Here is a 14367-nt window from a genome sequence, read left to right as displayed (position 1 = left end):
ACATTGCTTCAAATATAGCAGAATAATATGTATGCTCTTACGATAATTTTTAACTAACGTGTACTAGATAACGTTATTCCTGTTTTGTTATCTTATAATCTACTCTTGTCAAAACAAAAGACCCTCGTTTGATCCTCATTAATTTTCATTTTACTCTTTATTTTTAACTATAAAATTTTTTATAAAATAATATTACATGTAAATTGAAAATTTTTCCTTTTTTTTCAATCATTCATTTTTAAAAAAATAATGTTTCGCTCATTTTTAATTTTACGAAATGGAGGCCAAACAGGGACTAGGTACCAATCACCGAAGATGGCTTCTTTTATTTTATTGGATTTACATAAAAAGCGGCGACGTGGCGTGTCCTTTTATCCAATTTCCTAACCTTCTACAGTCTACACTACTGAAAAGGTCAAAACCCCAAACACAAGGAATCAATCAAACAAATAAAAGTTCTCCACAATATCAAATTTCAAACAAAACAAACTGTTCACCTGTAAATTATAAAAATGGTAATCACTCAATCCAACATCAATCCGGCGATCCATTTCGCCTCCTTTACCATCTGCCGTCGCGGACACCACCGCCTCCGTAACTGCTTCTCGCTCCCACGCGTTGCTGCATTCGGCCGCTCGCTCACCCTGACCACCGCCACGGCAAGAACCCGAGCCTTCTCAACCAACGACACTCAAGATGAAAAAATCGATGATGTCGAGAAACTACCGAACAAACCGCCGATATGCACAGCCGACGAGATCCACTATGTCTCCGTCAACAATTCCGGCTGGCGCCTCGCCCTCTGGCGCTACAATCCTTCTCCTCAGGTTCCCCTTTTCACATTTACATACATAAATGCATATTGTGCTAGTTCACGGGTCAGGTTGCAATTTTTGCCCTAGGGCGGTGTTAATTGAGTAGCGTAATTTTCTATGTATAAATTGCGTTAGATAATTAATGATCCATGTAGAACTTTATCACTTGATGAGCTGGAATGAGCTTCTATATACACGTTGCAGGAGACAATAAATTCGCCTGTTGAATAATAACTATACATTTTATACAATTATAGATGATCTTCTGTAAATTTCTGCATATGCTACTGGCGGGGATAATCAAACTTTGACATTTCGTGCTTGTTCGTGTAATCAAGGGTGCTCCTAACATTTGGCTATCTTTTTTGGAGAAAATTGTTCTCTTTTTATGGGATACAAGTGACTATTGCTGTTATGTATGAAAGAGAACTTATTTAAGTATGTTGTTTAAATTGTTTGAAAACAGGCACCGCCACGAAATCATCCTCTGCTGCTGCTATCTGGTGTGGGAACAAATGCCATTGGATATGATCTTTCTCCTGGGGTTAGTTTATATGACTTCTACATGTGTAGGAAAAGTTTTAGTTGCCATCAGTAAAGAGAGGAAAGAAAACAACCAGCTTTAGTTTAATCTTTGTGAAATAATTATATAAGTGTTTTCCACTTGTTCTTATACAAAAGTAGTTTAGGAGTCTTCTTGGCCTATACTTGTGTTCCCTCTTGTGCCCTGGAAATTTTTGAAAGGAATGATCAGTTCATGAAATGGTCCTCAACTAGAGGCAAGATTTAGTTGGGAGTTATCCTATTAATGGATCATTAGTATCTATTGTATAGATTCTTTTTTTCTTTTAAGATAAATAATGAGATTTATTAATCCTCTTTGCATGTCCTCAAAATTAAGCTAGGTTATTGAAAAACTAACAGTTATGATAACTTAAAAATCTGCCTCTTTTCATGTATTGTCTCTCTTGAAATGCTGCATAATATGCATTGATTGGGAGTGAAAGAATCTTATTTTTGCTATATGAGGTCCAAGAGAACAGCACATCAACAAGATACGATTAATCTATCAATTATGCTATACTAATCATAATTTCTAAACTATAATTTTGCAGTCTTCATTTGCCCGTTACATGTGTGGTCAAGGATTTGATACTTGGATTCTTGAAGTTCGAGGAGCTGGGTTGAGCATGCATGGATCAGATGCTAAAGATGTTGAGAAATCAGCTCATGCAATGTCTGAATTCATGGAAGCTGCGGTTGAGAACGTAACCAATGGACTTCCTTCCAGAGAGCAGCAGTCAACCAATACCCAGAATGACTTGGAAAAAGCTGAGATAGCTGTAGCCAATAATGAACCAACAAGGATTGCAACAGCATGGGATGAATCAAAATTGGTGACAAAATTGACAGAAACATTTATGCGCTTATCTGAAAGACTCTCTGGCTTTCTCAGTGAAAGTCAATTCAACATAATGTCTGCTAAATTTTTTGATCAAATATCAAGACTCTTAGAGGATTCGTTCATTTTTGAACGCTTTAGTGAGGTAAGGGGGAAATTACTGAGTTTGCTGGAAACAAGGCAGAACTCTGCTGCTGCTGGCCAAATTAGGGATCTAAGTCAAAAACTAGTAGATATTATTGAAGAAGGTCAGCGTTCTGTTTCACCTCAGTTGTTTGATCTGCAAGAGCGACTGATTACTACCATAGAAGATTTCCAGAAACAATTGGACTTGATTATCAAATATGATTGGGACTTCGATCATTACCTTGAAGAAGATGTTCCTGCTGCGGTGAGGTGACATTTCTCCTTGTTGATGGTCATACCATGCTATCACTCTTTATTTAACCCCGTAGTTCAAGCTAAAACATAATTTTTGACATCTGGTGACCTTTTATGCTGACTATTTATTTATTTCTTTTTGGCATTCATAATCATTGTGCTATCCATTTCCAATGTTGTAGATGGAATACATAAGGGCCCAAAGCAAACCAAAGGATGGTCGATTGCTTGCAATTGGACATTCAATGGGTGGTATCTTGCTATATGCGATGCTGTCACGATATGGTAAGTTGGACTCCTATATTTAATTTATATAAATAGCATTAATTTTACTTGTGATTCACTTGAAAACATGCAAATGCAGATTGTAAGAGCGTCTCCAATGCATTCTATGAATTATAGTCAACGTCATAGGCAAGTTGAAAGACTTGCAGTCTACATAGTATCGGTGTCTAATGCATAAACACTGCCTAAAATTGGTCTATATTAGGTTCTATCTGCCGCCAATAATATTCCCTACATGTCTTTTATCTAATCTAAAATTAAATAAATAAATGAATAAAATGAATAAGAAGAACGAGAAATTCAATGCTATTAAAACATAAACAAAATTAAATAAATTGTTGTCAACATGTCCAACACAGCCCCTAAATTAGATGGAGCTCTAGATAATGTAGCATTGAAGATTTTTTTTAACAAACTATGTCCATTTTGCTTATTTGGAAATTTTTAAAGGTTAAAATAAGGTTGTGCTCTCCAACTTTTCACAGTGTGGTTTTAAATCCCCAATCTATTTAAATGATGACTTTGGGTCCCCAAGGTCCAAACCATTGGTATAAGTGTTGAAATCGAACGTGACTTTCATACGATGCACACCTGGAGTGTAAAACTGTTAAACCACTTAACATTTATTTCAATTCTTGTGATTTTAACTTTCAAATTGATGATTTTTGTCATGTGGAGACCCAAATTTATTCCTTTTGGACCCAAAACCTGAGTCTTGAAAGTTGGACCTAGATTTATGTAACATGTTAATAGAAGTAGAAACAACCCAGGTCACTGATGTCATCACTACTTATATGATCATTAGAGATTATCAACATATTTGATTCCCCCTAGTATCATTCTTGTTATAACATTTTTTTCATTCTTTGCCTCGTCCTCCTCTTGCAATGTTGCATTCTCCTTTCTCTTTCCATTTGCCTTTCATATAAAGGAGAGGAGATCAAAAAAGAATCCCACAAAATGTTCCAGGCTATAAATATGAAATCACCAAAAACTTTGATTTCAGTCATATACGAGCACACACCTCAGTTGCTCGTAAGCCTCAGTCCTTTGAGGCGTAAGCCTGGATAAATGGCACTGAGGCATATGCAGGCTTTTAATGGAAGCCTCATGCTAGTCATGCCTCAAGACGCTAGTCTCGGACAACTTTCTCAAACAATGTTCGATATATTATGTTTGTGTAATTTCATGATTGCTCTTTATGATATGCACATTTCAGTAAGTACAATTTTTCCATCGCTGAGTTTTGGCATGTTCTCGTAATGCATGTAATTTTAAAAGGTTTCGAAGGAAGAGATCCCAGATTAGCAGCTATCGTAACATTAGCGTCATCACTTGACTACACATCTTCTAAATCCTCGCTCAAACTACTCCTACCCCTCGTAAGTAGCATTTCCTTGTTGGTCCATCTCCTTTCTGATTAAAGAAAATTATTACCTCCTACTGGGCAGTACTACAATGTAGTTGTCTTGCAGGCTGATCCTGCACAGGCTCTCAATGTGCCTGTTGTTCCATTAGGAGCATTACTGTCTGCAGCTTATCCTCTGTCATCTCGTCCACCTTATGTCTTATCATGGCTCAATGACCTAATATCAGCACAAGATATGATGCATCCAGAGCTGTTGAAGAAGCTTGTTCTAAATAACTTTTGTAAGTCAAATGTTTTTCCACTGCATATTATTATCAGCTTGTCAATTTATTTATGCGCTTAAGGGTTGGGTGGGTATGGATATGGATGTTAAGCTAAATTAGAATGCTACATGGGATCACATTCATTAAATGTGAACAACTGCCACCAACTTCCCCTTGCCTCTAATGAGATATGAAAGATTTGTTGTTATTGTTTTGTTGCATCTAATTATTATCAAATATCTTGTTCTGTGTCTGCTGAAACGATTTCTTGAACACATGTCGATACACAAATAAAGGGTCAAGCGCTTCAGTCTGGCCTTGATGCGTCAATCATCTATAGATCATCTACTTATTGAACATGGAAAAGAGCCAGAATTAAGTTTCACGAGAATGCGTCCAAATTTATGGAATTTTCTTATCTTGGGTATGGAAACTGTTAAACTTGGCATAAATCAATATCAATGTCATTAATGTATAGAGTTTCATCACCACTGGCAGGTACTGTTCCTGCTAAACTTTTATTGCAGCTGACAACTGCTTTTCGTGCGGGGGGGCTCCGTGATAGAAGCTGTCAATTTTTCTACAAGGATCACCTTCATAAAAGCAATGTACCTGTCTTGGCTCTTGCTGGAGATCGTGACTTAATTTGTCCTCCAGAAGCTGTATATGGTGTGTGGTCTTGATCCGAAAACTTTATTACTTCCCATGGTGCATACTATACCCCATTCATAAGAATAATTGCCTCTTTTGATTCCAATATAGCAAAAGTGTATGCTCTTTTAGCAAATTGATTCCAAATGAGTTAATTCTGTGGGAGTTATTTTATTTAGTTAACCTTTCTTTCATCTTCCGTCCATTATCTCGAGCAGAAACAGTGAAACTCATTCCCGAGCATTTGGTTACATATAAAGTATTCGGAGAGCGTGACGGTCCTCATTATGCTCATTATGATTTGGTGGGAGGACGAATGGTATACAAATGTTTTCCTTTCCTCAATTGTCTGACCCCTGACCCACCTCCCTAACTTATTCACTCACTTTAATAATTCAAACTTTACCTGATACTCACAGGCCGCGGAACAACTATACCCTTGTGTAGTCCAACATCTAAGCCATTATGACAGTAAATTATCGGATCATGAGCTGTCGTGTAGCAATTGTTAAGCAGCTATCTTCATATACGATGGGAATTACATACCTCCTCCTCTTTCGACTTATTCGCTCATGGTGTCACACTTTCATGGTGAGGTGACCGAAAGGATGAGCGATAGGAATATCTCGTGACACTGTATTTAACAGAATATACAATGTGTTGTCATTATCTTTTATTTCTGTACACGCCTGTGTGGGTGAATTTTTATTTATTTTTAAATAATCGCCCACCTCCCACCCAAGCACCCACCTAGCTCCCCATTAATGCTGGCTTATATAGGCCCGTTTCTAAAAAAATCACTTTTTTTCATATTTTCTTATAACTTTTTCATACTTTTTAACTATACAATTTTCAAAAATATCACTTTTCGAAAATCAACTTGACACAGAGGTTAAATTTAGCTTTCAATAAGTAAAATAAAATATTTAGAGGAGAAAGATAATATATATAAATGAAAAAGGAAAAGTTATAGCAGAAACATTACTCTAAAGGATGCATATATTATGAAATGAGGGTGTCTAAATACACTTTACATTAACCCTACTTATGAGTTGCCATGTTCCCTTTCACACATAAGGACTGAGGACATGTCAATGGCCAAAACTTCAGTCCTAACCTAAACTGTCTTTACAATTGTCATGTCTGCTTTTCAATTTTGGGCCCATAACTCCAGAAATTTGGATTGAGAGGAATTTTGAGACTCCAAAAGTACAATAATGTTATTATTAGAGCTATGGACGAATCTCCAAGGTCCTCCCCTCAATCTCATGATTCCAATCAATCCCCTAAATATAGAAAATAAGATTACATTGTGCTTGGCTTAACCAAAATTCTGATATCCATCAGCAAACTTACCACTGATTTTCCTTTCTCTATCACATTCACTAATGATCGCTTTTTTATACAAAATCAGGTCACAAGAAAGGTGGTGGCAACCGGGCAACGTGAAAATGGTCTCTATGTGCTCAAGCGCGACCATAACTCTTTACTTTCTGTACTTTCCCATAGTTGTCCTCGAGCTTCCTTTGATGTTTGGCATGCTCGCTTAGGTCATGTATCTCATTCTATTGTTTCTCTATTGAATAAAAATCGCCAATTATGTGTGACTTCCTTGCTCCCAAACCCCACTATTTGCTCTAGTTGTCAACTTGGGAAAAGTCATAGACTCCCATTCCAACTAAATGAAAAACAAGCTTCTAATATGTTGAATCTAATTCATTGTGATTTATGGGGTCCATCCCCTATTTCTTCTAATATGGGTTACAAATATTATGTAATTTTTGTTGATGATTATTCACGATTCACGTGGTTTTATCCTTTGAAATTAAAATCCGAATTCTATAGCATTTTTCTTCAATTTCAGAAATTTGTAGAAAATCAATCTTTCGCTAAAATCAAAGTTTTTCAAAGTGATGGAGGCATAGAATTTACAAATCACATTTTTTGAGATCACCTTTTCAAATTGTGGCATACGTCATCATATGTCTTGCCCTTAACACCGGCCCAAAACGATCGCGCCAAACGCAAACACCGTCATTTAACGGAATCTGGTCTTGCAATGCTTTTTCGCTCACATGTTCCTCTTAAATTTTGGGTTGATGCTTTTAGCACGACTGCTTTCATCATCAATCGGTTGGTGACACCTACTCTTAATGGCTTGTCTCCTTTTGAGATGCTGTATGGTAAGCCTCCCGTTTAGTCTAATTTTCACTCCTTTGGCTACCTTGTATTTTCGTTACGTGATTATGCATCTCACAAGTTAGCTCCTCATAGTCATCCTTGTGTTTTTCTTGGTTATAGTATGTCTCATAATGGCTATCGTTGTCTTGATTGCTCCATTAATCATGTTTTTATCTCCAGGCATGCAATTTTTGATGAACTCAATTATCCCTTTCAGGGAACTCGCTGTCCTATGTCCATGCCTAACTCTACCATTAGTGCATTTCTTGAGCCCATCACTATCCCAGAGGCCTCATCACCTACTCAACCCGATTACATACCACCTCCTTGTAATTCTTGTTCTACTGATGCATCTACTAGTCTTGTGCCTATATCTCTTTTGCAGGACGCAGGTGATGACCCTACTAGTCACATAGTGCAAAGTCCTTCTAATGACTCCGAGCTATTGCTCGCCAATCCAACTCCTGTTACTGAAGTATGCTCGAGCCAGCCTCCTCCACTTGGCACCCATCCAATGCAAACTCGTGCAAAATTCGGCATTTTCAAGCCTATCCACTGCTCTTATGTGTGCATGGTCCCTAACTCCAGCCTACTTGTATCTCTTCTCACCATGCACGAACCTAAAGGCTTCAAGTGCGCTGCTAAACATTCTAGATAGATTGCAGCCATGGATGAAGAAATTTAGGCCCTTCGCAAAAATCATATATGGGGCTTGGTACTTAAACCGCCCAACGCAAATGTTGTGGGCTCTAAATGGGTTTTCCGCATCAAATACCTTTCAGATGGCACTGTTGATCGTCTTAAGGCCCGCTTGGTTGCAAAGGGCTACACACAACAACCAGGTCTCGACTTCACTGAAATGTTTAGTCATGTTGTCAAAGCTTCCACTGTCTGAGTTGTTTTATCCTTGGCCATCTCTCATAATTGGCCTCTTTGGTAGCTTGATGTTAAAAATGCGTTTCTTAATGGGTTCGTACTGGAAGAAGTCTATATGGATCGGCCGCCTGGTTATGTTGACTCTAAACATCCCACATATGTTTACCACCTTCGTCAAGCTCTTTATGGTCTTAAACAAGCGCCAAGAGCTTGGTTTCATCGCTTCAACTCTTTTCTCTTGGCCGTTGGCTTCGTTTGCAGCCAAGCAGATTCCTCCTTATTTGTTTTGTCCAAGGGTGCTGACTTAATTTACCTATTGCTCTACGTTGATGACATTGTCGTAACTGGCAACAACTCGACACTCCTTGATGGCTTTATTCGTCGGCTAAATAGTGAATTTTCCACCAAAGATCTTAGTTCTCTGAATTACTTTCTGGGATTGGAAGCCCATCGCACATCTTCTGGTCTCTTCCTTAGCCAGGCCAAGTATGCTCATGATATCTTACATCGTGCTAAATTGGTTGACTCCAAACTGGTTTGTACTCCCATGGTGGTCGCTCAACGTCTTTCCACCACAGGCCCTAACTTTGATGATCCGCACCTCTATCAATCACTTGTGGGAGCTCTCCAATATCTCACCATCACTCGGCCGAACATCACTCATGCCGTTAGTACCGTCAGTCAGTTCATGCACAAGCCCTCTATCTCTCACTTTCTTGTAGTAAAACGGATACTATGATATATCAAGGGAACTCTTCGATTTGGTTTATCCTTCACCTTGTCTTCGTCTCAAGAACTCCTTGCTTATTCTAATGCCGATTGGGCGGGTTGGCTTGACACACATCGCTCGATTTCTGGTTATGCAATCTATTTTGGTGACAACCTAGTGTCCTGGAGCTCTAAGAAGCAGCCGACAGTTTCGCACTCCAGCTATGAATATGAATATAGGGCTTTAGCACTCACGGCCTCTGAGGTTAAATGGCTCCAGCATCTTCTTCGTGATCTTCGTGTCTCTCATTCGTCTCCTCCTGCAATACTTTGTGATAATCAAAGCTCAATCTTCCTTGCCGTTAATCCGGTCTCTTCCCGTTAATCCGGTCTCTCACAAATGCTCTAAGCACATTGATTTGGATTATCATTTTGTACGGGAACTAGTGGCCTCTGGCAACCTCAAGATAAAATATGTCCCCACTCAGTTACAACTTGCGAACATTTTCACCAAAAGTCTCGACAGACCTACCCTCCTCTTCCTACGCTCCAAGCTACACGTCCATGATTCTGATACGCTAGGCTTGCGGGGGGTATTACAGTTATGGACGGATCGCCAAGATCCTCCCCTCAATCTCATGATTCCAATCAATCCCCTAAATATAGAAAATAAGATTACATTGTATATGCTGCCTTGTACAGAAATATTCTTGCCTTATTTTCTAGTGTAAAATTCTTATATAATGAAACCATAGCCACTAGCAATACATGGTGGTTTATCAAATACTTCCAGTTATTCATCATTATTGTAGGGTTCAAAAAAAGTCTATCTAGATGCTTGGCATACCATTTTGTTTGGCGTGTGACATTGTCTTGTTACGTTATAAAGTCCAAACCAACAAAATTTTCAATCGGCAAAACTTAAAAAAAATAAAATAAATAAGTTTCAAAAAAAAATTAATAATAATAAATTCTAAAGCATTATTGATTTAGGATATTTAAGATTTTGAGATCTATGTTATTATTTGAAAACTTAAAAAAAAAAGGTATGAAATTCGTACAAATTTTTAAGGCATGCACTTTATTTATTTATTAGTCTAAATTAATTTAAATAATATTAAAAAAAATTATTATGCCTAGGCACGTAAACCATGATTAATAGATATCATCATAAGTAACAATGAAAAGAAAATTTAAAAAAGATCCTAATGCCAACTACGGCAGCAATTAGCCCTATTTGATTTAGTTGAAAATCTGGTTTTCAATAAATTTTAATAAAATGTGATGAAATGTCTGATTAGAAATTAACAAAAGTTGTGAATTTTATAAAATGTGTGATTCAAAACAAAGTGGGAAAAGCGAGTTTTAAAAATTTAGGGCTAAACAAGAGGTAAAATGCCACAGACTCGACGTACTCATCACCATATATATTTCCTTTGGCACAACTCTAAAATTCTTCTAAGAGGGTTATAAGCCCTATTAATAGTCTATCTATGTCTAAAACTTCACTTAAGAAGTACGAAAGATCATAGTCATCATTTGGTCTGTGCTATCCAACATCAACATCGCCTATATGATCTTTATTTACAGTGCATTAGCTTCTAAACATACTCCGTAGGTAAAAAATCCCATACTACAACATTTTCTTAAATATGACTCGTGTACAAACGCAGTATGACTAAGTTCTCGCTCCAACTTTGTACGTCACACAAATTTTTTACTGAATTGAATCACAAAACTTTAAACTTTCATGTTAACATTCCCCAACCTGGACATAATAACTACTCATAAGCATTCGTTGACGGAAATATGTAAACAAACCTACTGTGTGTACAGTGCCAGAACACACACATGGTGGGGTGGGTGGGGGTGTTTTTTGGCAATTTTTTATTCACGGTGGGTCTCACACATGAGAGTAATCTGGCCAAATTCTGTGGAAAAATTTATGCACAAATGGCTTAAGTGATATGTAAATTGGACGAACATCACAATAACTTCTCAAAAAATAAAAAATAAAAAAAATAAATAAATAAAGAAAAAAGGGACAAAACTGTGTTAAAATTAGGTATTAATTCCTAAACTAAAGTGTGACATTTAATAAACTTTACGGACTAATGGTGTTATTTACCTGTATTTTCCATGGAAAAGTCTATAATACCCCCGGATTCTCACCCACCTACCTCTCTCAAATGAGACCAAGATTTCTCGCAAATACTGCCATGGGAAAAATTCCAAAGAAGATTTGTTCACATGCAGGGAAAACAAATAATTTTCTGATCAGAAGAACAATAAACAAACAAAAGGTCTACAATAAGACAAGCAAATAACATTCTTATATATACACACATGAAGAAACAGTCACAGCCTATAACACCATGCTCTTAAAGCAAACTTAAAGTCAACTAGCTTTTTTGGCACTCAAGAGAAGAGATTCTACAGCTAGTGGTGTGATCAAGAAATCTCGTGCTCGCATCGTTGTCCCATTCCCAGCTCCAAAACGTCATAATATTAACGAAATCCTGACTAATGGATAGATGAATATGAATTTCAGCTAATCGGATGAAACGGATATTCTTTCCAATGCCTCAAAGACATGCCTCATTGTAGGTCTTCTTTCGGGACTGCTCTGCGTGCATGCCATTGCAATCTTTAGAACAGCGACCATTTCCTCTTCTTTCTCAGCATCCTGAGCCAAGTGTGGATCTAGCACATCGAAAAGTGGCTTCTTCTCTTCAATGCAGAGCTGCAGCCAATGAACGAGATCAATTTCCGAGTTCCTGACTTGAACTGTTGGTGATCTTCCAGTAATCATTTCCAGTAAGATCACTCCATACGAGTAGACGTCCCACTTTTGGGATGGCTTCACTGCTTTCATTACCTCCGGAGCTTGATAGTTGCATCCAAAAGCAGCAGCAGAGGCAACTGTCACTACTTCTGAAGGTGTACTGCTTTGTTGTCTGTGTTGTGGTTTGTCGGAGACCATACGACTGGATTGCAGGGTCGGGGATCCACCAGATATATTAGCGAGACGCCCAAGTCCAAAATCAGAGATTTTGGGCTCCATATCATGTCCAAGCAGTATATTAGAAGGCTTCAGATCTCCATGGACATACTTTTTGGGACTATACTCGTGCAGATAAACCAAGCCTTTTGCAACTCCTTTCATTATGTTCACTCGCATAGACCAAGAAAGTGGAGTAAAACACACCAATCCGGGATTTCCTGAGGACATTATTGCAAACAAAACAATCAAGTAAAATAAGACATAAGTAAACTAATATGCAACCAAATTGACTACATTAAACAAGTTTCCTAAGCTGTAAAACTCACCATGGATTGTAGTAGCGAGGTTCCCATTTGGTATGAAATCGTATATCAATAGTTTCTCGTCCACTGACCAATAATAGGCTTTAAGGGTCACAATATTGGGATGTCTCAGCTTGCCAATTGCTTCGACTTCTGTCTGGAATTCCTTAAACCTCTGTGAACCTCCTTCACCCAATCTTCTCACAGCCAAGGTAAGCCCATCCTCGAGGACAACTTTGTAAACAATTCCAATGCCACTTTTACCAAGCACGAAAGCCGACGCCTTGAGAAGTTCATCAAGATCAAAGGCCACCTTTGCATCCAGCGGCACTAGATCATACTATTCTACATTTTCTGATAAAGTCTCTGATTCATCTTTCCTAAAACATGAACATTCCTTCCTCCCCTTGCTTCCTTTCTGATCAAAACCATACCCGTTTCCATGTTTTCTCTTGCTATAAGAGCAAACTCTCGAGTAACAGTATGAGAAAAGTAAACCAGTAACGCAAATTCCAATCACGTCGCTCACAACAATGGCAATCACAGCAGCTTTACTCAGCCCTTGTTTGCCATTAACTTTTCCTACATTATCTCCACCTTGTGGAGGGTTATTACTAGGCAAGAAAGGAAATGAAGAAGGAGAACTAACCTCACTATCAGAAGAACAAAGATTTTTCAATGGTGGGCCACAGAGTCTCGGGTTTCCAATAAAGGCTGTTGGTCCTCGATTTACTAGAGCACCATTTTGCGGAATTGGACCACTTAATTTGTTAAAGGTCAGATCGATATAAACCTTCTCAGGAAGGTTACCAAGACTAGATGGAATTGAACCATTGAACATATTGTGAGATAAATCAACAGTTCCTTGTAAATTGGACAAATTTCCCAAGTCACTAAGAATGGAACTACCAAAATTATTGTAAGAAAGATCGAGCTTTTCCAACAAAACCAAGTTTTTCCCAAACCCATTAGGCAAAGAACCACTAAAATTATTTTGATTGAGATCAAGAGTCCTCAACCTTTTACACTGAATCAATGATGTTGGCAAAGACCCATTAAAGAAATTCTCAGATAAATCCAAATTTTGAAGGTAATTAAGGTTCCCAATCTCAAATGGAAGAGACCCAGAAAGAGAATTTCCATAAAGCACCAAACTTTGCATCCCAAGAGCCTTGAAAAGCCCAGTAGGCAAGGTTCCAAAAAACTTATTATTCCTTAAATTCACATGTCTAAGCTCAGAAAGAGATCCAAGAGAAGAAGTAAGAAACCCAGTGAGTTTCTTATTTGGAATGCTAAAAGAAATAACTCTTTGTTCTTTGCACGTAATGCCATTCCAAGAACAAGGGGTTTCATCAGTATAGTTCCAGTTATTTAGTGACCCTTCAGGGTCTTCTTTGATTGATTGCTTGAATGCTAAAAGGGCAAAACCTTCATCATTCAAAGAACTCACAAGAACATTACTACAATTACATAGGATTAAAATGAGCAAATAAGCAAATTCTAACATTTCCAAGAAAACTACAATACCCAGGAACTAACCGTTGGAATTATTGCAAGAAAAAGAACAAGATGAGTTCTTTATACCTCTTAACTTTGCACCAGAAGCCCAAGTGGATGCAAAGAAAGCTTAGAGATGGAATGGTGCTTCAGAGACTGGGAGAGTGTGAATGCTTTGACAATATGGCCTGAGCGATAGAGGAGGAGAAGAGGTGGGTTTGGGAAAAGCATAGTTATTTTCAGCACAGCAAAAAGAGGACCTCGGGAGAATATACTAGTTTTCTACCAATCACAGACAGAGGGAATAAAAACGAAAAAGAAGCTTGTAAGTTGTTACCATAGTGAAAAATACTGTACTTTATGTTAAAAATGCACGATCGATCCTTAATATATTGTTCAAATAGTAAATAGATCTCTAATCTCCAAAAATGAACAAGTTTTTCCTAACTTTAAATTATAGTCGTATAATCAATTTCCATCAACCAAAGCTATCCAAATTTTGCTTAAATAAACACATTGTTATAGCATGTCTAACTTTTTGAAGCTATGTCTTAGTTTCTAACTTGAACTGATGTCTAGTAAAGTGAGTATGTTTCTATGATGATTGCATGATGATTTAAGAGATATTTGAAC

General features: G+C 37.7%; 2 protein-coding genes and 1 pseudogene across 4 annotated transcripts; 2 read left to right on the top strand and 1 right to left on the bottom strand.

The window, feature by feature from the left end:
* The first annotated feature begins 424 nt into the window (after positions 1 to 424).
* On the top strand, positions 425 to 5841 carry LOC111396311. Of its 3 annotated transcripts, XM_023022711.1 has the most exons (9): positions 428 to 827; positions 1282 to 1359; positions 1931 to 2608; positions 2781 to 2883; positions 4165 to 4265; positions 4359 to 4533; positions 5014 to 5184; positions 5385 to 5485; positions 5586 to 5841. In XM_023022711.1, the coding sequence occupies exons 1-9, from the start codon at positions 513 to 515 to the stop codon at positions 5676 to 5678; spliced, it is 1815 nt and encodes a 604-aa protein (XP_022878479.1). In that variant the 5' UTR covers positions 428 to 512; the 3' UTR covers positions 5679 to 5841. The 3 variants fall into 3 exon arrangements, with proteins under 3 accessions (XP_022878481.1, XP_022878480.1, XP_022878479.1); XM_023022712.1 differs by lacking the exon at positions 5586 to 5841 and having other exon boundaries at positions 427 to 827; positions 5014 to 5223; positions 5385 to 5486; XM_023022713.1 differs by lacking the exons at positions 4165 to 4265; positions 4359 to 4533 and having other exon boundaries at positions 425 to 827.
* A 2929-nt stretch (positions 5842 to 8770) lies between these two features.
* LOC111395341 (uncharacterized mitochondrial protein AtMg00810-like) lies at positions 8771 to 9316 on the top strand. Its single transcript, XM_023021321.1, has 2 exons — positions 8771 to 8890; positions 8972 to 9316. The coding sequence occupies exons 1-2, from the start codon at positions 8771 to 8773 to the stop codon at positions 9314 to 9316; spliced, it is 465 nt and encodes a 154-aa protein (XP_022877089.1).
* A 2001-nt stretch (positions 9317 to 11317) lies between these two features.
* LOC111395340 overlaps positions 11318 to 14367 on the bottom strand; it is a 7615-nt pseudogene continuing 4565 nt past the window's right edge.

Source organism: Olea europaea, chromosome 6 (genome assembly GCF_002742605.1).
Source record: "Olea europaea var. sylvestris chromosome 6, O_europaea_v1, whole genome shotgun sequence".
NCBI classification, from domain to species: Eukaryota; Viridiplantae; Streptophyta; class Magnoliopsida; order Lamiales; family Oleaceae; genus Olea; species Olea europaea.
The sequence above is the reverse complement of the archived record's forward strand: the minus strand, read 5'-3'. Positions and strand labels throughout refer to the sequence as shown.

Bases quoted from the DNA above. Each gene is read 5' to 3' on its own strand.
- LOC111395341 (XM_023021321.1), top strand. From the start codon at position 8,771: ATGGTGGTCGCTCAACGTCTTTCCACCACAGGCCCTAACTTTGATGAT. The intron at 8,891-8,971 runs GTTAGTACCGTC...TGATATATCAAG, and splicing joins GGCCGAACATCACTCATGCC to GGAACTCTTCGATTTGGTTT.
- LOC111396311 (XM_023022711.1), top strand. From the start codon at position 513: ATGGTAATCACTCAATCCAACATCAATCCGGCGATCCATTTCGCCTCC. The intron at 828-1,281 runs GTTCCCCTTTTC...GTTTGAAAACAG, and splicing joins GCTACAATCCTTCTCCTCAG to GCACCGCCACGAAATCATCC. The intron at 1,360-1,930 runs GTTAGTTTATAT...ATAATTTTGCAG, and splicing joins GATATGATCTTTCTCCTGGG to TCTTCATTTGCCCGTTACAT.